The 23298-nt window shown below is 41.8% G+C and overlaps 1 protein-coding gene across 1 annotated transcript; it reads left to right on the forward strand.

The window, feature by feature from the left end:
* Positions 1-372: 372 nt before the first annotated feature.
* On the forward strand, positions 373-22880 carry LOC117044883 (MAX gene-associated protein-like). Its single transcript, XM_033145678.1, has 17 exons — positions 373-1513; positions 3771-4677; positions 5639-5729; positions 5879-5974; positions 7837-7968; positions 9023-9121; positions 9295-9926; positions 10810-10923; positions 12561-12861; positions 14754-15778; positions 16242-16592; positions 16936-17057; positions 18553-18601; positions 19029-19211; positions 19678-19789; positions 20133-20372; positions 21101-22880. The coding sequence occupies exons 1-17, from the start codon at positions 480-482 to the stop codon at positions 22294-22296; spliced, it is 6684 nt and encodes a 2227-aa protein (XP_033001569.1). The 5' UTR covers positions 373-479; the 3' UTR covers positions 22297-22880.
* Positions 22881-23298: the final 418 nt, after the last annotated feature.

The following is a 23298-nucleotide window of genomic DNA, read 5'->3' on the forward strand; positions in this document are numbered from 1 at the left end:
GACCTTCTTGGGACGTTAACACTGTGAGCCCCTTCATTGTAGGCTCAGGTGGTATATGTGTAAATAAATGATATATCATTAAGACACCAGTCTCTGCTATCCCTCATTCCGCAAAACCAATCTCTGGGTAAGCGCCTGGAACCCCCGGAATCTCGCACCGCTTGGAGATTGGGGTGGTGTGCAACAATGTTACCTACTCTGACCAGCCAATCTTCAAATTAGCTGACACACTTAGGCCTTGTTTACACATCATATTAAACCTCGGTTAAACTAAACTATGGTTAAATGTGTATGGGCTGGTGCATGCTGCTGAAATCACATGTGCTTTCCTCCTCAACTTACGTTCTTATTTCAAGTCTACCTTTTCTCTGCAAATATTTATTGTGTATTTCGTTGTTTCTCAACAAGGTGGCCATGAGGGAAAGGCTGTCAGAACACTTGCAACTTTGGAGTTGATACGATAATTTACAACACTGTACATGATGAAGAAGCAACCAATTGCCTTTGGGAATGAGGATGGTGGAATGGCGTTGGGTACAGTGCCTGCTCTTTACGTTCTCATGAAACAGCCACAGATCACTAGAAAAGCTGACCAAGGAGACTTAGTTTCAAATCAAGAGGACAATGGCCTTGCTAGCAGTATAGAAGCACCAGTAAAATCGAAAGTGAAGACCTGCCTTCCAGCAGATTGTACCTCAGGAAGCATTACTGTTACCTTGGACAACAACAATATGTGGAATGAGTTCTACTATCGCAGCACAGAAATGATTCTGACTAAGCAGGGAAGGCGGATGTTTCCATACTGTCGATACTGGATAACAGGCTTAGATTCCAAGCTGAAGTATATATTGGTCATGGATATTTCTCCAGTTGACAATTTATGCTATAAATGGAATAGCCATAGTTGGGAGCCCAGTGGGAAAGCAGAACCCCATGTGCTGGGAAGAGTATTCATTCACCCCGAATCGCCTTCTACTGGTCGTTACTGGATGCAGCAGCCGGTCTCTTTCTACAAACTCAAACTTACTAACAATACCTTGGACCAGGAAGGGCATATCATTCTGCACTCTATGCACCGCTATCTACCTCGGCTACACTTGGTGCTTGCTGACAGAGTCACAGAGGTTATTCAGCTGAATGGTCCTGATGTCCATACCTTCATTTTTCCACAGACAGAGTTCTTTGCTGTGACTGCCTATCAAAACATACAAATTACACAACTGAAAACAGACTACAACCCATTTCTCAAAGGGTTCAAGAAAGCTGGTCTGAGCAGCAGACCTGAACATAAGGCAAAGCAAAATGATTGCCCAGAGCAGGAAGGACGTAGAGTTGCTAACTTTAGAAGCAGTTATAGGAGTCTCACTGAAGGTGATGCTTCGGATCTGAAGCAGAAAGGCCTAGATGTTTCATGTAATGCTTGGAAGATGTATAAATCTTCTTTGGAGAAAAAAACACGTACTCCAGACACAGAATGTGATGCGTCAATATTAAAGCAGGATGTATCTGAATGGTACAGTTACATATCTATCATTATTGGGGATGATTGATTCCCAATCAACTGGTAATCGGAGGCTTACTGCCTCTGATAGTGGAGGTAGAACACAGCGATCATTGCTGGTAGCCATTGATAAACTTGTCCTCCATGTATTTGTCTAATCCTCTCTTAAAGCCATGCAAGTTGGTGGCCATCGCTACGCTTCATGGTAACGAAGTTCATAGTTTAACTATGTGCTGTGTGAAGATGTGTTGCCTGTTGCCTGTCCTAAATGGTTTGGGTCCATCCTATATTCAGTTTCATTGGATAGCCCCAAACCATGCAAAATTTTATAGGCTTTTATCTTGTGTTTGTGTGTGTATGTGTCCCCCATACCTTTTCCCCTACACTAAAACACCCAAAATGTTGTAACCATTCCAGCCCCATGATGGTAATCTTGGCTGCCCTTAGTGTTGTGGGAATTAGAATACATAATTTTTAATGGCGATCCCAAGGAAAGCTGTGGCATGTGGTAGGCAGTTCAAAATGGCTGACAGAAGATGTCACAAATTGGTTGACAGAAGATGTCTTTTGGAGATGTGTTGTGGGCCATATTAAGCCTGCAGATGAGATCTTCCCCACCAGTGAGTGCCCTGGCCTCCCTGCACAGCTTTCTGACTCACTTAGTGTTAAGTGTGCTTATGCCTTTCCTTTGATGCTATTTGTATCTGTTTTCACTGCCGATAGCATGCAGAATTGGAGACGGGGGCTAAAAAAATTAAAGCTCTGTGAAAGTACCAGCTCAGATTATTGTACTCTTACAATAGTGAGATGCTGGGGAGAAACAGAGAGTGGGTATTGTCATTTCCCCTTACTTCTAAAACACTGCTGTGGCATGTGATTGGCTGCTGCCAGATACAGAATGTCAAGATAAGTGGTTGCTTTGGTCAGCATGGCATTTCGTATCTGATGCAATCTACCTGGTGTGTGTGTGTTTCTCTGCCATATTGGTGTGAGTTGTAGTACTAGAAAAAGAAGGTGGTAGTTGCCACCTAATACATGATCAGAATACTGATGGGCATTAGAGTTCTTTAATGTTGTGCTAGAATTCAGAGGGGTCAGATTGAAGTCCCAGCAGTATCCATTTAAAGTGGTAGCTTAAAGAAGTAACTTAATTATTTCATTAGTAAGTAAGTGCACAGGCTTGGGAGTGCAGGAAATTGGTTTGATTAATATGACAATAATATTAAGTAAATATTATTTAATCAAAGGGTCTTTGATTCATTGAGACCCACATCCAATTAAGTGTGCATAGGATTGCAGCATAAAGGGAACCTGCATGCAGAAGCACTTTGCCAGTTCTATGCTTGTCACTCTCCAAGTGCTAATGTAAGTGATTTTGACAGGTGGGCAGGATGACCCACCTATCAATCATGTGGCATCATACAGATGTCCTGCCCATCTGTCAAAATTGATCCACAGGGTGGGGCCAGGTCAAGATCTGACCTGTGGGGTCAAAAAAGTTCCCCATCTCTGATGCTAAGCTAAAGCTGGCAGTCAGTCCCATTCTATGCTCACTTACTTAAAAGTAATTCCTTCCAGGTAGGTACATGAGGCCAAAATTTTATGCATGCTTAATTGGGAGAAGGTCTCACTGGAATTTACTTCCACATCAACCAAAATAAGATTGGAATATATAAGGGAATAATTTTGTGGCACTAAAATGAAGTTTGGTTTGAGTTTATAGCACCCAGAGAGTTTATAGCATCCAGAGAGCCAATGTGGTGTAGTGGTTAAGAGCGGTGGACTTGTAATCTGGTGAACCTGGTTCCCGTCCCCGCTCCTCCACATGCAGCTGCTGGGTGACCTTGGGCTAGTCACACTTCTTTGAAGTCTCTCAGCCCCACTCACCTCACAGAGTGTTTGTTGTGGGGGAGGAGGGGAAAGGATATTGTTAGCCGTTTTGAGACTCTTTAGGGTAGTGATAAAGCGGGATATCAAATCCAAACTCTTCATCCAGCAAATGGATTGCTTTAGAAAATATATATGGTATCACAGGCAACCTGAATGATGTATGTATTGATTGATGGATAAAGGAAGGCTGATTTACTTTCACACTAGTAACGGAAGCTGCTAAAGCTATGTATAAGCTGCACAATCATTAGGGTTTTGTGTTACTTAGCAACAACAGATATATAATTTTTATACAAATGCATGATAAACTGGACAAAGGAAATTTATCAGGATATTATCTGCAATTACATTGATCTAGTTTTTGTTTTCCTTTCTCCAGTCCAACAACTTGTGAAAGTGATTCCCGTGTGAAATCACTGCTGAACTCAAATGATGATATCCGTATATCCATTGAAGATGAGACTGTAGATGACTATGCTTATGGGCCAAGGGTACATACAGAGAGGATAGTCATGAAGCAGGAAGACACTGATAAAGCAAGAGAAAAATATTTCTGTAGAGATAACAAGAAGATTTCAGAGAAGCAGTTGGAGAAAAACTGTGATGAAATAGGAAGAAGAGAAGTGGACATTGAATCCCACAAGCAACCACAGAGTGTTGCCAAAGCCAAAACTTTAAAATTGGGTAGTGGGACAGTGCCTGATGCCTCCTTAAAGTGCTGTGGTACCACCAAGAATATGACCATCTCTGCTCTTCAGGCTGTTTTGTCTTCTTATAAGACAGAGAAGTCTTCCTTGGATCATTCAGTAAATTCTTTGCCTGTCTGTTTTGAAAATAACAAACAATCTAGCCCGCTTAAAGTTATGGAAGCAAAACATAAAGAACTTCATTTCAGAAGCAATAACACAGAGAAATGCTATTTAGGCAAAGATGTGCCATGGATAAATACTGAAACATACAGCAGCCATACGGTAACGAAAAAAGCAGTGAGTTTCAACCTCTTGCCCCCTACATCAACCAAATTTATTCATGGAGGAAAAGAGAGAAATGTAGTCAAGAAGGCTATGTTGGGAAGGGGTGTTGATAAGAAAGCAGGTGATGCGGTGTCGGCGCCAGTTAGAAGAGGAAGACCACGTAAAGTGAAGTTCTCAGAGGTTGAACCATCCCTGAAATTCACAGCAAAGTCTGCCATGACAAGCAATGTGGGACCAGATTTTGCCAAGCCAGAGCTTGTGCTTGATTATGAGGATATAGATGGAGTCCTCTTTGCATCCTTTGCATCAAAGGTAAATATATCATTTAAATTTAATATAGTCTAGCATAGTTTATACTAGACAGATTGAAAGCTAAATGTGCATTTCTTTTTTTAATTGTGAAAATTGCAGGTTTGGGGTGGCGGGACCTCTCCGCTTAGACGCTCACTCTCTTAAGTTTCAGTAGCTCAGAATGTAAGTGTCTAGACCATGTTGGGGATCATCAGGAAAGGAATAAAAAATAAAATTGTCAATGCCATAATCCTTTTCTATAAACCTGTGATGCAACCGTATTTGGAGAGTTCTGTGTACGGTTCTGTTCGCACCTCAAGAAGGATGCTACAGAGTTGGAAAAGGGCAACCAAAGTGGGGACTGGAGCACTCACTGATAAAAGAAGTTACAACATTTGGGTTTTTAGCCTAGTAAAAAGGTGAGTTAAGAAGGGATGTGATAGAGGTGTGTAAAAATATCTCAGAATACTTAGAACCCAGGGCAGTCCAGTGATGCTCAATGTGGGAAAATTCAAGACAGACAAAAGGAAATACTTCTTCATTCAGTACATAGTAAAAATAATAGAATTTTCTGTTACAAGTTGAAGTGATGGCTGTTAGTGTGGATGGCTTTAAAAGGGCGGATTTGTGGAGGAGAAGGCTATGTTAATGACGTTGGCTATATATTAACTCTAGTATCAGGAAAAATGTGCTTCTGAGTACCAGTTGTTGGGAAAATGTGAGCTGGAGAGTGCCATTTTGCTCATGCCCTGCATTTGGGCTTTTCATAGGCATCCCAGCACACTAGACAAGATAGGCATCTGGTCCAATCAGCAGGGTGTTATTTTTATGAACTTGTGACCTTGCCTTTTGTATGTGATCATGCAGAATTTAAAATCCAGACCATTTTATTCAGCTCTAGTATGTATTAAATCTTGGGAGGTTGTCTAGGCCATTTTGGGTTAAGCATTTAACACTTATTGTAGTCCCTCTTTATGCACAGGAAGTTCTTGATAAACACAGAATTGATAAAATTGGGGGAAGAGAAGGACTACAGAATGGAGAAGCTTCCTTCCTGACTACATACGATTCAGGTACTCTTGACACTGCATAATTGAGATGGGGCAGCCTTAGTGCAGTAGGTTTTTTTAGTGTATCACATTCTTACCATTTGTATGTTAGAATGTGATACACATTTTTTGTATTTGTATGTTTCAGAAATACTTTTTTTGTTCTATGACAGACACTCAAATAAACTTACAACTTCTAGAAACAAAGCTCTTAGAAGATTTGAAGTCCTTCAGGCACAGACAAGTGATACATCCTAGTCTTCAAGAAGGTACCGTATGTTATCAGCAATAGATTCCACAGCTGCTGTGATATCTAGAGCAGCATCTAACAAAACAGTTCGGCTAGCATATTTTCGGCCGTGCAACGTAACTTCTCCCTCTCCTCTCTTCATGCCACCCCCAAAAAACTGCACTGAAGGGTTGAGGGAAGAACCATAACAGATTTCCGGGGCATACACAGAGGGGAGAGGGAAGTTCCACTGCAAAGCCAGAAGTGACTGAGCTAGCAGAACAGTTTAGTTCGATATTGCCCTTAGAACATAGTATTCAGATATTGTTTCTCGTGTGTGTTCTGTGGTCTATTCAGCTAAACTTTGATTAAATGTACAGTGGTACCTTGGTTTAAGAACAGCTTAGTTTATGAACAACTTGGATTAAGAATGCTGCAAACCCGGAAGGTGGTGTTAGGGTTTGTGAACTTTGCCTTGGAAACAGAACATGTTTCGCTTCCTGTTGAGTGTGTTCCATTTGTAAATTGAATCCCCCGCTGCTATGGGAAAGCACGCCTTGGTTTAAGAATGCTTTGGTTTAAGAACGGACTTCCAGAACGGATTAAGTTCGTAAACCAAGGTACCACTGTATTAACGAATGCTGCCCACATTCATATTAGAGCCCTTCACCTGTGATTGAGGGAGTTGGTGGCTTATAGATTCTCTCAGAGGTCGCCAACCTTTTTAGACTAGTGGCACATTTCGAATTTTGAGAGTGCTGGGGACACCAGTCATGAAATGGCTGATGTGGGGAGCATGACGCAACCCAAATTGGAGAGTACTGGCGTGGTGAAGCTCTTATAATAATTGCATTTCCATACTAGAAAAGGCTTTACCTGAATTTCTGCCCGTCAGAAGAACCATGTTTTTCTCAAATGCCACCCTAAATCAAAGCCTAGGCTGCTATCAGTGAACCCACTTACCCAAGAGTAAGCTCCAGTAAACACAGAAACTTACTTCTGAGTAGGCTTAAATACCATTGTGCTTTAAGGTAACTATTCAGCAAATTCTTAATGAATGTCTGGTTTTTAGTTCCTGTACAGCAGACCTCAACCTCTTTGTGAAGTTTTCACATTTGCCTTTTGGAGTAAGTAGGGATATTTTAATGTCTACCAACTCTTTTTTGCTGTAGTATTTGCAGAAAATAACTCCTAGGGTCTACAGAATCAGACAAACGCCCTATAGGAAAGCTGCATCCTTGTTGCTAGGTTAAAACAAAAGACAAACTAAGGAGATTTCATTAGAACATAAGACGGGAGCAGGAAAACTACACTACAGTCGTACCTTGGTTGTTGAACTTAATCTGTTCTAGGAGTCTGTTCGACTCCTGAAACGGTTCGAAAACCAAGGCACGGCTTCCAATTGGCTGCAGGAGCTTCCTGCACTCAATTGGAAGCCGTGTTGGATGTTCGGCTTCCGAAAAACATTCGCAATCTGGAACACAAATTTCCAGGTTTGCGGTGTTCAGGATCCAAAACATCCAAGTACCAAGGTGTTCGAGAACCAAGGTACGACTGTTTATAGGAAGTGAAACAGCAACTCTTTAGGACCCATGGATTCCTGCTGCCTGGTGTCTAAACAACTCACTTATCAATCACAGCTCTGACTTTGCCCCTTGGCCAAAGACACTGAGAGGTAGGAAGAGCCACGGTGGCTCATTTCAAATGAATCACTTAGAAGGGTATTTACACATTTTGTTTCATAATTTTCTTTTTAAGAGGGCTAGAGACATTTATGAAAGCTCAGAGTTGGGGAGGCCTGCCCACAAAGACCTTCATGTGTGCTGGTTTGGCAACCACTGTAGGCACCCTGCCTTTCTTCATGCTTGTAAAGATCTCTAACGTGGGGTATTCTTCTTCTAGTGGGACTGAAGTTGGGTTCCGTGGACCCAACACTTAGCATTGACCTGAAATACGTGGGTGTGCAGCTTCCCCTGAGACCTTCAAAGGATTATGTATTTGGGGAAAACCAAGTGACAGATCTCAGTTGTCAAGGTAAATCTTTTTGAGATGTTAGAATGGTAAGCAGATTCCATAAAACCCAGCTGACCTTTGTTGGCCAGCCAGATATTATGAGGGTTTCACTTCACAAATCATGGGGTTTCACTTCTGACCTTGTGCTGCATCACACAACGAGGTCAGGCACAACCCGTGCTCTCCATCTGAGCTCCAGGCTGTGGGAATATTCTGGCCCTCTTCTCCAGCTTGGGACAGGGAGATGGCAGGGTACCGGTATATTGTCCCCACAGTTGCATTTTAGAGAGTCTTGGAAGCCTAGTGCAATGGAGAGGGCCATCCATGTCCCCCTTTCTAGTTCCTGCTGGAGAGGAAGACTGGAGCTTGAAACTTCGTGGCAAGCAGCAGCCTCAGCACTCCCAACTCCAGAAAGCAAACCTTTTTTTAACCCATTCATTGTATTTTATATGTACAACATTGTCTATGTACAACCATTGTCTCACCGCGTGATGCAAACAGTATAAAACAAAGCTATAAATTATGTAAATTGTGCATCGTTAGAAGCTGACTGTTCAGACGAGACTTGGGGGGGGGGACACACATACATTTTGCCACCATATTTTTGAGGTGTTTGGAGTGCATTGGAGGTGGAACACCAAAACAACCCCCAGATTTCTTCCCAACCTTAAAGCTTGAGAGAGAGATTGTACCTGAAGCTGTGATGAGCTTCATTCAGCAGTGTTCCAAAGTGCTGTGCAGCTGTAGAGAAACTCCCGTCTCCTCTCTCTAGATCCAAGTTTGGGAGGAAGGCTAAGGTTCATCTCTGGAGGAAAATGGAGTGCTCTCTATGGTATGTGCAACTGTAGAGCTCTCTGGGAATGAAGGACATGACTGTTCTTATTTTAATTACTATTTTCTAGAAGGAATTTTTGGTAAATTAACTTTGCTATTACTCAGGCCCTTGTCGCCTGTTTAGTACCCCTTTCAGTAAATGCACGTGATAATTCGTTTTTAGTTGAATATATATACCATTGTTTATAGACAGGAATATTGTGCCTCATTAATAAACTTGCTTTGCTACCTTCATTTCTAGATACTGCCCTTTCCTTCATTTCCAAGACTGGGAAAACCAATGATTTTAGAAAGATAAAAGGCTGGCAAGGAAGACTTAACAACGCTTCTAAGCAGGAAGGTAGGACATTGATTTTCTATATATTTTCCCTTCGTGGTGCTGCAGAAAGGAGATCTTTTGATAATTTTTAGATAAACTTCTGTGAGTTTCCTTTTCTGCCAGAACTGGGATTGATGTATTTTCAGAGGTTGTGTTTGACTTCTTTCTCTATGTCATATTCTGGATTAATTCAGGTAGCATTTTAGAGGACTCGCTGAAGAACCGATCTGCCTTCTGCAGTGATAAACTGGACAAATATTTGGAAAGGGAAGGGAAGCTAATGGAAAGTGTGGGATTCTCTTCAAGCTTGTTTAGTTATCCCATGGATTGCCAGATTCCATCCAAAGGTACCAGCTGTGTTCAAGACCTCGATAAAGTTCCAGAGAAGAAACCCATCATTGCTCCATCCAGCACTTACACTTTCAAGCCTCTTTCTCTGCCTTCCTTTTTTAGAAGGAGAAGGAAAGCTAAGAATAAACAAACAACTTTTCGAGGCAGGGTAAAATCTTCCCAAAAGTTTACAATGCCTTTACCTGTTCTGTCAAAGCAGGAGCATGATTTTTCTGCCTTGGAAAACATCAGTAGATCTAGATCTTATAGCCAAGTGGCTGACGAGGTACATGTGCCAGAATTAGATGGAAACGTACAGGGAAAGCAAATAACTGTGCATCAAGCACAGCAACGAAAACAGAGTAGCTGTCCACTGCATTTATCTCAGATGAAACTGATGGAGCTGGAGGACTGTGCTTTGAGGGATGGAAAGCCACAAACCTGTATTACTGAAGAATGGGCAGACCTTTCTCTGGAGACTTTGATCATCCCTCAGGTAAGCTTCAATAATCTTTACCATTTAGTCATTGGTAAGATATGCATATGCTAGAAATGGACCCACGTACTCACAAGTTATTTTTCTTTTGCAATCCTTTTTTGACTATTTTGCAGGAGGTGGGGGAAGGTATAGAAAACGTTGGTTTTTGGGAAAAGCATGAAAAACATAAACAGAAATACATATCTCAATATACATATCTGCTGCATAGTAAAGAAGTTACATTCAGAAATTACATGGCGAAACACGTCCATTTCTATTTCATTTTTATATGACCACCATGTCCTTGCAGATCATCTGCAAAATTCAGATGGGCCATTAGGATTTCTTAATTCTGTTTCACATGCAGTGTAACTGGCACAGTAAGATTAGCGTAAGAAAAGAAAGGAACTTCTGTTGTCTTCATGCATTAGAATTATTCATATGTTCATGGTGCGTGACCTGTAACTTCTGGGATTTGTTTTCACATTTCTAAACCAATTTAGGGTTGTATTCAGGTGACGTCTGGCTCACAGTAGACCCATTGAAATATACGAACCTAAGTTAGTAATGTCCATGAATTTCAAAGGGTTTACTCTGAGTAGGAGCAGGACCAAATATCACTCTTTATGTGCACCTCTGACTGCTATACATCCTCACATTGCAGTACTTCAACACAAACTTCATCCTTGTTTTAAAATATTGCACTACACTGCACTGCTGCAAAGTACTCAGAGCCACAGAACCATGGAATTGTAGAGTTAAAAGGACCCTGAGGAACAACTAGTCCAACTTCCTGCAATGCAGGAATATTGTCATTATATATATAGAGAGAGAGAGAGAGTTGATACTCTGTGCTCAGATTCAAGTAAAAATGTGGTGACATTAATTCATTTATAAACAGGTTCCGGTGGAGTTAATGGAATTGGAAGACCGTGCATCGCAGAGTGGGAAGCCACGGACTTGCATTACCAAAGAACGAGCAGACCTATCTCTAGGTTCCCTACTTAGCCCTCAGGTAAGTTGAAATGGCCGTTTCCTTTGCCTTCCTTTGTAACTCTCATGGAGGAAAAGGCTGTCATTGCCTTCTAGCCATGATAGATATGCTTTGTCTCCACAGCTGGAGGCATTACAGTGGTGCCTCGAGTTACAAACGCCTCAGGTTACAAACGCTTCAGGTTACAAACTCCGCTAACCTGGAAGAGTTACCTTGAGTTGAGAACTTTGCCCCAGGATGAGAATGGAAATTGTGTGCCTGCAGCGCAGCGGCAGCAAGAGGCCCCATTAGCGAAAGCACATCTCTAGTTAAGAACAGTTTCAGGTTAAGAACGGACCTCCGGAACGAATTAAGTTTGTAACTAGAGGTACCACTGTAATGCTTCTGAGTACCAGTTGCTGGAAACCACAGGTGGGAAAGAGTGTTCTTGTACTTGGATCCTGCTTGCACATTTTTTCACGGGCATCTTGTTGGCAACTGTGAGAATGGGATGCTGGACTAGATGGGCTGTTGGCCAGCTACAGCAAGCTCTTCTTATAATTACATTTTATCCGTGTTAGGTAAAGGTAAAGGGACCCATGACCATTAGGTCTAGTTGTGTCCAACTCTGGGGTTGCGGTGCTCATCTTGCTCTGTAGGCTGAGGGAGCCGCCGTTTGTTTGCACACAGCTTCCGGGTCATGTGGCCAGCATGACAAAGCTGCTTCTGGCGAACCAGAGCAGCGCACGGAAACGCCGTTTACCTTCCCTATTTATCTACTTGCACTTTGACATGCTTTCGAACTGCTAGGTGGGCAGGAGCTGGGACCAAGCAATGGGAGTTCACCCGTCGCAGGGATTCGAACCACCAACCTTCTGATCAGCAAGCCCTAGACTCTGTGGTTTAACCCACAGTGCCACCTGGGTCCCTAACTTATCCGTGTTAATGTCCTATAAAAGACAATTGCTAGGGGGAGGTGGGATTCTAATGTTCCCATGCACAAGACACTTTATGATACATAATTTGTACCTTGTCCTCAATTGGATGGTATAAAAACGCACAAAAGATGAAGGGAAACAGGATTGTACCCAGTGTGTATAACATTACTTCCCATTGCCATAGTTACAAATAGGAATAAATTGAAACCTATTTTTACTTAGTCACATGCACTTGCGCAAACAGAAAGTGAAAGCTAACATCCGATAGCCTTTTAAAACACAGAACATGGAAGCATTAATGTTCAAGATTATCAGGAAACAAGAGGAAAGTCCTGTGCAATGATTGTGTGTCATGGGAACATTTTATTCTGGCGAGTCTTGGGAGACTGCTTTGAGATTCTGAACCAACAGTCTAGTGAATGACCCTTGTGGAAACCCTAAGCAATACTGCTGCTTGCAGAATGATTATCAAATTGGCTTGCTTTAGCCTGCTTAGAAGAACTTCTGTGAGCAGACTCAAACAGTAGTAAGAACAGAAGAAACAAATGAAAATTGCACAGGACTTTCCTCTTGTTTCCTGATAATCTTGAACATTAATGCTTCCATGTTCTGTGTTTTAAAAGGCTATCGGATGTTAGCTTTCACTTTCTGTTTGCGCAGGTGCATGTGACTAAGTAAAAATAGGTTTGTGTGTAGGTTCTCGCCTAAATTCTTGAGATACATATTTGTATATTATTTCAGGCTTCACTCAAAAGCAAGTCTATCTGTAAGATAATCAACAGCCAAGATCCAGCACACAGTGGCATCTGCCACCTTGGGTGTTTCTGTGCTAGTTTAGCTTCTGGGACGTGCCAGCCTACACTTTCCTGCAAGACAGATTGTACGTTTGATTGTCTGAAGAAAAGGGTGGCCCTGTTAAAGGGAGTTTCTGTGAATAAGAAAAGCTTGAAGAAATATTTGTGCGGAATTATTGAATGCTGCAACGGACAAAGGGATTGGAAACTGGAGCATGTTAATAAACAGATGAGAAGCAATGATGAATGTAAGTCTTACTAGAAAAAGTGTTAAAAACATTTTCAAAAACTTTTTCTCTGGTAGTTTGCTGAATAAACATTCTGGACTATCCAGGTGTGTTAAATCTTGACTTACTGTTATCAAATATAAATGGAAACTGCAACAAAACATTGCCGTGATTTCTCTGGTAAAACATCTGATTATTCTTTTAACTCCACCCCCACCTTTTATGTGTCTTTGTCTTTCCATCATACCTTGTGTGTTTGTGTGCTTTGTTGCTGGTTTTTTTTTTTTTTTTACTGAGTGTGTGTGTGTGTGTGTGCTATCTTAGGTTGGGGATAAATAAGCTTCTTTTGGAGCACTCACACATTCATTCTAAGCCATGGTTTGGTTAACCAGGCTGGTGTGGTGACCTGACGTTACTTCAGTGATATGGTTCCATTTCTGTTTTACATATGCATTCAGAATGTCATTGCCAGGGAAGTCATGGATTTCTAAATGTCACTCGCTACTTCTTATTAGTCTTAGTTGAGGGTGGAGGGGCAGAGAAGGTGGCATGCCTGCCTTTTAGGTTTCCGTGATCAGCAGTGAATTAGAGAACTTAACATGCAGAATGCGACATGTTCCTCCAACATCTGCCCTACTGGCACATTTTAGTTCTGAACCCTTACACTCCTGGCTTCCTCCCATGGGTCAGCACCCAGTCATCCTGCAAATTTCATCCACTCTGTCCTACCATCCATCTCTGTGGCATGGATTTCCCCTACCTTTTCTCTTGCTCCATTTAGGAGGCTTTTCACCACTGAGGGAACTGCTGCTTATTGTGTGTTTCAGTCATTCCTCCCCTGTCTGCCACATGAAAGGATGCACGTACAATTGTCATGTTACTCTTTGTGGTGGGCTTATCCATTTTTTGGAAGTTTTATAAATATATATGCTGGACCTGCAACATAATGGCCTATTGACAGTGCTATTTTTCTACAAAAAGAGGTGCCAGAACTCGCCAGGAGCACCTCCCTTGTTCTCTTACAATGGCAATGGTGCTGATGTAAGAATTATCAAGACCCAGGGCGTCCTTTAATATATTTTTTTTGGAAAAAATTCCAATATTATTTGTCTTGAACCTTTGGCTAGAATGTATTAGGCTTGATTTGGTTTGCCTGCATTTTATGACTCCTATGCTGCATTCCTTTCCTATCTGACCCTGAAAGTGGCACAAATGGTCACTCAGGATGTTTTGCTATGTCTGTTTTGAGTGAAATCCAGCATCTCCTTGAAAGTTTCCAAGGAACAGATAGGGACGAGAATGTCAACAACCCTGTTGAAGGCCTGATTGCTAAGGAAACGGTGATAAAGTAGGAAATTTGAGACCCAAATGGCCTGAGCAGTTAGAGGCATCCCAAGGTAATTGGGTGATGGAACCATGTGTTTTTTACTTCTCATGACCTTTCTTGATGTATGTAAAAGGATGCTTAAGAGTGTTTTGATACTATTCTTTGTGAGCTGTACACATTCACAGTCCTTACGAAGCCTTCTTTAAAACACCTTTCATTTTTCCCCCTTCAGTTTTTTTGGCATCTGCATAAGTCAGGGAACCCCTAAGCACACGGATCCCTCCCTTCCCTTATGGGCTACATAACAAACACCACTCATGACTGAGGCTGGGTAATGGAATGATTTCAAAAAGAATGCCACTTTCAGTGTCTTCTTTGTTGCGCTAAATTTCAAAGCTTTTACCCGTTTTGATATCAATTGGAGTCTTGTGATGTGACCTTCGCTCCTACTTGTTGCTCCTTCCCCCCCCCTTTGCCTAGTTTATTATTTACCAGAGGTAAAATGAACAGTACAGGATTTGTTTTGCTTCTTTTGCTGCTATTCCAGTGATTAGAGCATTAAAGCTGCTTGTTATCTTTCCTTCAGCAGTCTGTAGTGCGGAGCCATACCAAGCTGTTATGGATTTCCCATTGCGGATGAAGGAAGAAGGGGACGTGTTTATTCCTGACAGAAGTGAAATTGCTGCAAAGACTGCTCCAGACGACGTGGATGCAGGAGGAGAATTATTAAGTGGGGAACCTTTATTGTATCCTGACATTCCATCAGACGTGATATTGGCAGACCATTCGTATGTTTGCAGGAAGCCAAGTAAGACAGTTCAAGTGACTGTGAGAATTGAGAAGCAGCATGCGAGGTACCTTGAAGGTATGTCAGAGGAGGCTGAAGATGGTTTGCAAACTGATGTTCCTGTGTGTGATACATTACAGAAAAGCCCCACACGTCAGGAAGAGGCTCCGCATATGACATGTTCAAATGGGGAGCAAACACACACTGCCCAAATGCAAAGGCCCATGACCGATTCGGAAGGACCTAAACAGACACAGCCGGCGTGGCTTGGTAAACTGCAGCGGATTGTAAGCATGAACCATGCAGAAAAGCAGCAGAAAAGGGCAAAATTGCTTCAGAGTCAGCAGCAAAATCAACATGACTTTGAACTGCTAAGAAGGCACTGGAAAGAGAGGGGTGACTCCATGCAAATAGAAAATGTCAAGGAAACAGAGAGAGGAGAGCTTGAGATCAGCTGTATAAGGGACCAGAATTGCACACCAGGAAAGAAGTGTGTGGATAGTGCCCATGAATATCTTCCTAACAGTAGTGCTGATGTTCAAGAGAACTGTAACATTTCTTGCTATAAAAAAGGTCTTTCTGGTTTACGGAGAGAGAATCAAGCTTTTAAGGATGACCTTGCTGAGCCCAACAGAACTTGGAGCAAATCATCCCAGAATCCATTTGCTAAATGCTTAGGAAAAAATGCATCTAAAACCCACTGTTGGAAAAATGGTCCTATGTCATTTGGTATTACCAAGGATGATATAGGAAATGGTGAAAAAACAGATGATTCTGCAGAAGAAGATATTGATGGGAGTTCTGACCACCAGATGGAAATGCTGGTGAGCATCCCACACTGCTTTAATTTGTAAAACAAATCTGGCAGCAAAATGTTTTTACTATAACACAATTTATTTGAGAACCATGGAAACCACTGTGACCAACTGAGATTACTGCTGTTACTTGCCTTGGATCTTTGGGTCCAAGGTGTGTGTGTAAATTTTCTACAGTGTGCCTTTCCTTAACTTCTCTTTATACTAATTTCTCCAGTTTTACGATCCAAACTTACTTTCCTCACAGAATTTGAACTTCTTGCAAAAGTTCTGTTGTTGAGAATTTAACTTCCTCTGTGGCTAAAAAGTGTGTAAATATTTTCATGACTCGGTCAGAAATTGGAGTGTATGGAGTCTTGACAAATGCCACAGATGAGTTTTGTTTTGTGGTATTATGCTAACTACCTTAGTTCAGTTTCCAGAGCTGAAAAATGTTCCAAATTCCGTTGTCCATCATGTTGTATCCCTCCAGGTAAAGAATACCAATTGGAAAGGAGAGTGCAGTTCTGTCAAGCTGGAAGAAAAAATACCACATTTGAAAATGGTGGAGGCCAAAGAGTCAGAAATCACAATATACAATACCAAATTAAAAGAAAATAAGTTGCCAGCACATCCTTCAGAGTTCCATTCTGAAAGTATCATACGTGAGAGTAGTGCTACTACTTCAGAGATGGCCAAAAAGAATGCAGAAATTGTAGAGCGATTATCCAGTGATGCTGCCATCTTCCATCCTGATACTGTGTCATTAGACCACACCTATAGCATTACAGCAACGTACAAGAAGGAACATCCTGAAGAAGCTCCAGGTGATACTTCTCAATCGGTAAGACTCAATTTGTTACTTAATCTTCAGAACACCAAAGTTAAATAATTATACACCTTAACAAGTTGTTGCAAATTTACATTAAAACAATGGTCTTTATTACCACTCTTCAATTATACCCTGAGCAGCTGTAAACATTAATGTTTGGGCAATAGGCCAGTTTCCATGTCACAATATACCATAGCCAATGGTTTGCCATGAACACACCTGTCTCTGCTGGTTGCCTCCTCTCTGCTAGCACATGGAAGAAACACACCACATTCTGAGTTTGAAATGAAACATTACCTGACTGGAGCTTCTCTGCAGGACAGAGTTTAACTGCCTTTTTAATGTTCTGTTTCAGAATGGAAGGGACTCCAGTCAAGGTGACAGGAACATGAACACTGAACCTGGAGAGTTTTCAAAGAAAAGTATTATTTCTCACCTGAAAACTACAGCAGCTCATGCCCTACTTCCCAGACAGTTGTAAGCAAGTTTTTTCTTAAGCAACAACAAACACACACCAGCAAATGGATTTTTAGCATAGTGCTATTTTTTATTATGCCTAGCAGATATAGTTAATTTTAATGCAGGCCAAGGCTCCGCTCTGTGGTTTATTTGGTTCACAAAGTGAGACTTTGCAATGATGCATCACCCAGAAGCCCTTTTTAAAATATACTTAGCTCATAACCTTTAGGACAGGACTTGGGAACCATTTTGGCTGGAAAGGTGGCCTGCCCTCTGAACCACTTTTCAAGTATACAATGTAGAACATCAAGCTTTGCAACCACAGCTTAAATTCAGCCCTTTTTGACCCCTCTACAGAGACCTTCCTCTTCCAACCCAGAGCAATCAAGCAGATAGCTGAAGGGCTGGATTCACTGATTGAGAAAAGAAATCTCATGTCTCATAAGAAACTGCAACTACACAGCAGACTGGGCACCTTAATTTGTAATGTGGGAATTCCTTCTTGCTATGGCTGTATACCAGGATGTACACACTTGTAGGCTAAATTTATTCCATGGTAACTTGGCTTGATGATAGACCACTTGCTTGGTATGAAAAAGATTCTTGCCATCTCCACTTAAAAGAATCAAGAGATCAGAAAACCTCAGCCTGGGACCAATCCTGGGCTAGATGGGCAAATAGCCTGATGTGCTGTTTCCTAATCACTAATGTTAGCACTCAAAGATTATTATTATTATTTTTAAAAAATTATCATCTTATTGGGGCTATATAGGACACCTTTAATTTGTATGTTAAAGGTAAAGGGACTCCTGACCATTAGGTCCAGTCGTGTCCGACTCTGGGGTTGCGGCACTCATCTCGCATTACTGGCCGAGGGAGCCGGCGTACAGCTTCCGGGTCATGTGGCCAGTATGACTAAGCCGCTTCTGGTGAACCAGAGCAGCACACGGAAACACTGTTTACCTTCCCGCCGGAGCAGTACCTATTTATCTACTTGCACTTTGACATGCTTTCGAATTGCTAGGTGGGCAGGAGCTGGGACCAAGCAATGGGAGCTCACTCCGTCGCAGGGATTCAAACCGCCAACCTTCTGATCAGCAAGCCCTAGGCTCAGTGGTTTAACCCACAGCACCACCTGCATCCCTAATTTGTATGTTAGTTCAAATTATATTTTTGAGATTACTAAGTGTGCTCTGGTCCATGGGGTCACGAAAAGTCAGACATGACTAAACAACAAGAAGAGCCTAAGATGTGCTGTTTCAGGCATCCTTTGTTTCATTCATTTGTTTACTTCAAGAGACTGAGTAGCATGCAGAGCAGAGTGAGAAAGCAAGAAGGGCCCAGCTTAAGGAGGGGACAGAGCAAGGACATTTCCTGTGTGACCAGAGCACAACTTCCTGATCCTTTTGGCACAAAGAAAGTTTTTCTTGCAGTTTTGATTGAGGTTAAGCTATTATCTGAGCCAGATTGACTTGTGCAACTAAACACAACTTCTCTTTTTAAATCCTTCTAGGCATCTTGCTCATGACTCTTCAAATAAAGTGATGGTAAAGTCCCCTAAAGTGAATATACATTTCTTTTCTACTGTTGTGTCTTTGTGGTGTGTGTATTCCAGCTGAAATATACATTGGCTGGTAGTGGGTTTTTGTTTTTTTATTATTACTTAAGGGCATTGTTTGTTTTATGCGCGTACCATGAGATAGGATTGGTAGTCACGCCCTTTTCATTCTCCCCATCCCCCTTGGTGGCCCAACTGAGAATCCTAGCTGTTGCGCAGTAGCCTGTGTGGCTCCTTTGTTTTCCAGTGTTGCACCTTCAAAACCAAACAGCAGTTTAGCTTATTCATACATTCCCATTCAGCATCTGGCTAGCTTTGTGGAGACATGCAGAAGCCCAGGTTTGGGTGGATAATATAAAATCCCAAGTATTTATACCAGTCACTGCATATATTTTTTTCCTGTCTGGTGAAAGTGCCGTTCTTGTCCACAGCCGTCTGGACTCTGGAAAAGAGAACCAAAGAATGGGACACAAAGCATGACTTCTTATCGCCCGAGACACACAGCAGATGAACAGCGTCGGCGTAAGGAAATGAAAGAACTCTTTGAAAAACTGCAGGGGGCCTTGGGATTGCCCAGCACTCCCAGAATGGCCAAGCGCATCCTCCTCAAGCAGGTAGATGGTTCATCATTTAGCTTTATTCGGAAGGAAATGCCTCTTCACTATGAGGAGAACTTGTTTTTTAACAGCAGCAGGATGAGAAACCTTAAGTTGGAAGATATAAAAAGAGAGATGCAGATTTTTTGTGGGAGTTCCCAACATGCCACAGCAACTCAGCTCAGTGTTGGACATTGGACAAATGCATTTGGCTTAATTTTCTTTCTCTGAGTGCATTTGCTAAGATAATTATTTCCACCTATAGTGTTTTTTGCCTCGTCTCCTCTGTTCCCAGCTGAAGCTTGCTATCCTAATACACACAAAGGCCCTAAATTTTTTTAATGCAGCTGATTCGCTAGCATGTCTGCAAAGTTTCTGCCATTGCTTTGTTTTTAGGGTGCTTTGAGAGAAGAGAAGCTGTCTCTCCCCACCCCACCCCCATATTGCACTAGAATGTAAAAATGACCTCTTAGTCCCTTTCCAGGCCACTGAAGATATCCAGAGGCTAAGAGATCAGGCAGACCAATTGACAAGCCGCAAGAAGTTCCTGTTGTGCAAGCGCAACACCCTGATTCGTAAAGTGTCTGCACTCTCAGGTGAGATGACTTCATGGACAGGTTTTCTAATATATATATATATATATATATATATATATACACACACAACATGTAGATGAAGAAAGAAATTCCAGCATAGGAGAATACTAGGATGATTCAAAGTGGTTGGGATGAATTGTTCATGAAGGATTCCAAGGATTATACTTTCAAAGACGCAAATGGTATTAAAGGTGTTCTGCTTGCTAACTATATCCTTGTGAGCCATGTGTGTTGGAAATTGTACTAATCTTGCACTATGAAATACTGTATTTTGAGCTAATGTGTGTGTTTGTTCCTTTGAATTGCAAAGTGAGGGATATCCAACTCTTCGTTTTCTCTGTAGGCAAGACACAGGAAGCAATATTGAAGAAGCTAGAATACATTTTTACAAAGCAGAAGGCACTAGAAGAACAGGAGAACCAGAACCAGCAACAAATGGTGGAAATCATTAAAACACCGAGAACTGCTAGTTCCACTGTGGAAAACAGCCCCTTTTCTCTTTCTAGAGAGATGAAACCGGTAATCCTGTCCGACAGGCATACGAAACCATTGATATGTTCCAAGAACAGAAGCAGTGCCAAAGGTAGGCTGCAGAAAGGATGGCGAATTTTTATACAAAATAAAACCAAAATCCCCAGGGCATTCTGGGAAGCATAGATCTGATGTGTACCTGAGTGTAGCAGCTCCTTCCCCACACTAATAATAAACAGTCAAAGTCTAGTTTTGCTTGCAGAAGTTTGTGGAGCCATCCTATAAAAGGCAGCGTGGGCCATCTTGGCACTGGGGCTGCCATCATATTGCCAGGCATACCGCATCCTACCCCAAGCCTTTCACTCAAAGGAAAGGCATACAGCTACACACAAGCGGCTGGCTGTTCCTGGGGAGTGAACAGCTTGGCTGGGAGAGGGACAGGAGCGGCTGAATTCTACTGATTCCTATAAGGTGGCTCAGCACACTGCTTTTGTGGCTTGTGTATTGCCACTTGTGTTTTGGTTCTTCATCATATAGGACACTTCTGTTCCCTTTTGCAGTTGATCTCTTATAGTTAGCATTTCTGGTTTTCAGATGGAAATTTAAGCACAATAAAAGCTTTTGGGCTTTTATTTTTCAAACAGTAGCCTCACATGCTATTTAACAAGCCCCTTTGAAACAGGGTGGACATTTTTTGGCAGGTCTGTGATACATTCAAGGGGGGGGGGAATCTTACAGGTATCCCCCCAGGCGTTAGCAGTGCCAAAAGTTGCTCTTTAGATCTCATTCCCTCTCTCATCGGTATTCTAATGGGCCTTTCTTTGTTTGGATTTCTTACAGAAAATGAAGACTCCTTAATGATGCCAAGGATAGTAAATGTGGTGTCACTGGCTACCGAAGAAAATACAAATTTACTCCTGGATTTAAATAAGAAACCTTATGTAACTCTGGATACAGATTCCCAGAAATGCCTACCTTCCACGCAGATAGTATTGCAGGAAACAACTGATTTTCAGTCTGAAGGAAATGCGGAACCTTCTTCCAGAAAACAGAGGGATGCTACTGGAACAGCTCAAGATTTTCTTAGGGAAAAAGAAAACTCTTTCCCACAAATAGTAAATGTATCCAGTATGAAGGGATCCCCAGAATTATTTGCAACAAAACTCTTAATTGAAGAGTTAAGTGGAAATCGAGTTAGGTTAAAAGATATATACAAGGGAGGCATGGGACAAAAGTCAAAGGATTCTTCATTTCAGAAGCTACAGATTAATGAATCCAAGGACTCTGGGGTAGAAATGGAACTGCAAAAAGTAGCCTCTGCAATACCTGAACCAGCACTGGATGCAGGTGACTTAATGGACCTAAAGTATGATGGCATTGATGAAACTCTCAACTCACTTCTGAATGAAATTGTATCCCTCAATCAGCAGCTGAATGATGCAGCCCCAGACAGATCAAAACTTCCCAACTCCCCAGGCACTGAGTTTTCTCTGGAAGGTATGGGAAAATGCACGGAATCAGCTGCTGCAGCAGCAGGCTTTCACTTTCAGTTTGGCAAATTGGGTGAGAGCTATAAGGACCTCTGTTTTGTGCAAGAGAGTAGTGGTTCTGTAACTCCACTCCTGCTTCAGTTGGAAGACGATGATCTCACTGATGGTGACAGGAACTTGAGAGATCCTTCATCTGAATCAGGTGTTTTCGATCTAATGCCGGTCTCTGAAGTAAAGGACCCAAATGGTAACATTTCAACAACTAGTGGGAGAAGCTGGAAAAACATACCATGCATGGCAAAAACTACAAATGTGTCTCTTCCAGTTCTGCAGATGAAAACTAATATGGAACCTGGCCACCTTGACACACAGTGGAAGCCCATGCCCAAACTGGCACCCTTTGGACTAAAAAGTGCAAGCTTCCTATTAGATTCAGGAAGGCAAAACACCAGGGTGATGCCTTTGTTGGCACCTGTTGGTGCAAATGTGTCATCTGTTGATTTAAAAGCCACCCGTTCAGCAGTCAAGGACAGATCTATAAAGTAACACCTACATTAGCAGCTTTAATTTTAAACATATTGGCAGATGCATGCCCTATTTTATCATAAAACGTCAACACATATATGGATTGAAGGTCATATGGTCCACTTTGAATAGAGGGGTTTGTGTCTAAATTTATGAAGCTAGGTGATCTTTGTGAATGGGTTGATTAAGGATACACTAAATTCCTAGTAAAAAACTTTGGGTGAGCCAAAATTAACTAATGATATAGCTTTATATCATTATAGAACTATATAATTATAATTAGTTTTGTAATAAATCGGAATGACTTTGTCACATGTTCTCTTCGGGAAGTGGAACAAAAATTTAACCTTTAGCTATAAATTAAAAAAATAATAATCAGTGGGAGTGTCATTCCCCTGTTCGCCCTCAGGCTACAAATTTTAATGTTCCTCTAAACTCTTTTCATTTGCCAATCCTCCCTCTCTTCTATCATTTTTTTAATGTGTGCAACCTAGAGAGAGGTCTGACTATATCTATTCTTCCCAAACCTCTTCCACAGTTTAAATACTCAAAAGAATGGTTATGCTCTAAAAAGAAGCTTGTTTGTAGGCATGCATAAGTCCTCTTACTATATCATTATAAGACAAACTTAACCCTGTCAAGTGGGAATTGGGTCCCTATACTACTCCACATTGTAGTGGAGTATTTGCAAATTGTTATTACCTCAACTATATGAGCAGAGCTGATTGCCACCCTCCCAATATGAGGGCCAGGGGGAGAGGTGTGCAATTGGCTCAACTCACAGGATTTAAGTATTCACATGTATGGTGCAGTCACATGAAATAGCATGACAAGTTTGGCAGCTTCCACATGCCTGTGGTTGTGTCTGAAGGAGGCCGTATTTTTAGGTAACAATCTGTGTACTCTTTGTTCATTGCTTTTGGATTGTTCAGTCTCCCTCTTGCCAAACTTCTGGTACCAATTTAGTTGCAAAAACGCCAACTGCTTTGAGCTGCTGCAGGTAAATCAAACAGGTTTGATCAG

The sequence above is a fragment of the Lacerta agilis genome, chromosome 1, assembly GCF_009819535.1.
Source record: "Lacerta agilis isolate rLacAgi1 chromosome 1, rLacAgi1.pri, whole genome shotgun sequence".
Classification (NCBI taxonomy): domain Eukaryota; kingdom Metazoa; phylum Chordata; class Lepidosauria; order Squamata; family Lacertidae; genus Lacerta; species Lacerta agilis.

What these genes read in the sequence shown, in the direction of transcription:
- LOC117044883 (XM_033145678.1), top strand. Translation starts at nt 480, where the DNA reads ATGATGAAGAAGCAACCAATTGCCTTTGGGAATGAGGATGGTGGAATG. An exon ending in ACATCCTAGTCTTCAAGAAG is followed by an intron (nt 5,975 to 7,836) that starts GTACCGTATGTT and finishes TTCTTCTTCTAG; the next exon opens with TGGGACTGAAGTTGGGTTCC. An exon ending in GTTCCCTACTTAGCCCTCAG is followed by an intron (nt 10,924 to 12,560) that starts GTAAGTTGAAAT and finishes ATATTATTTCAG; the next exon opens with GCTTCACTCAAAAGCAAGTC.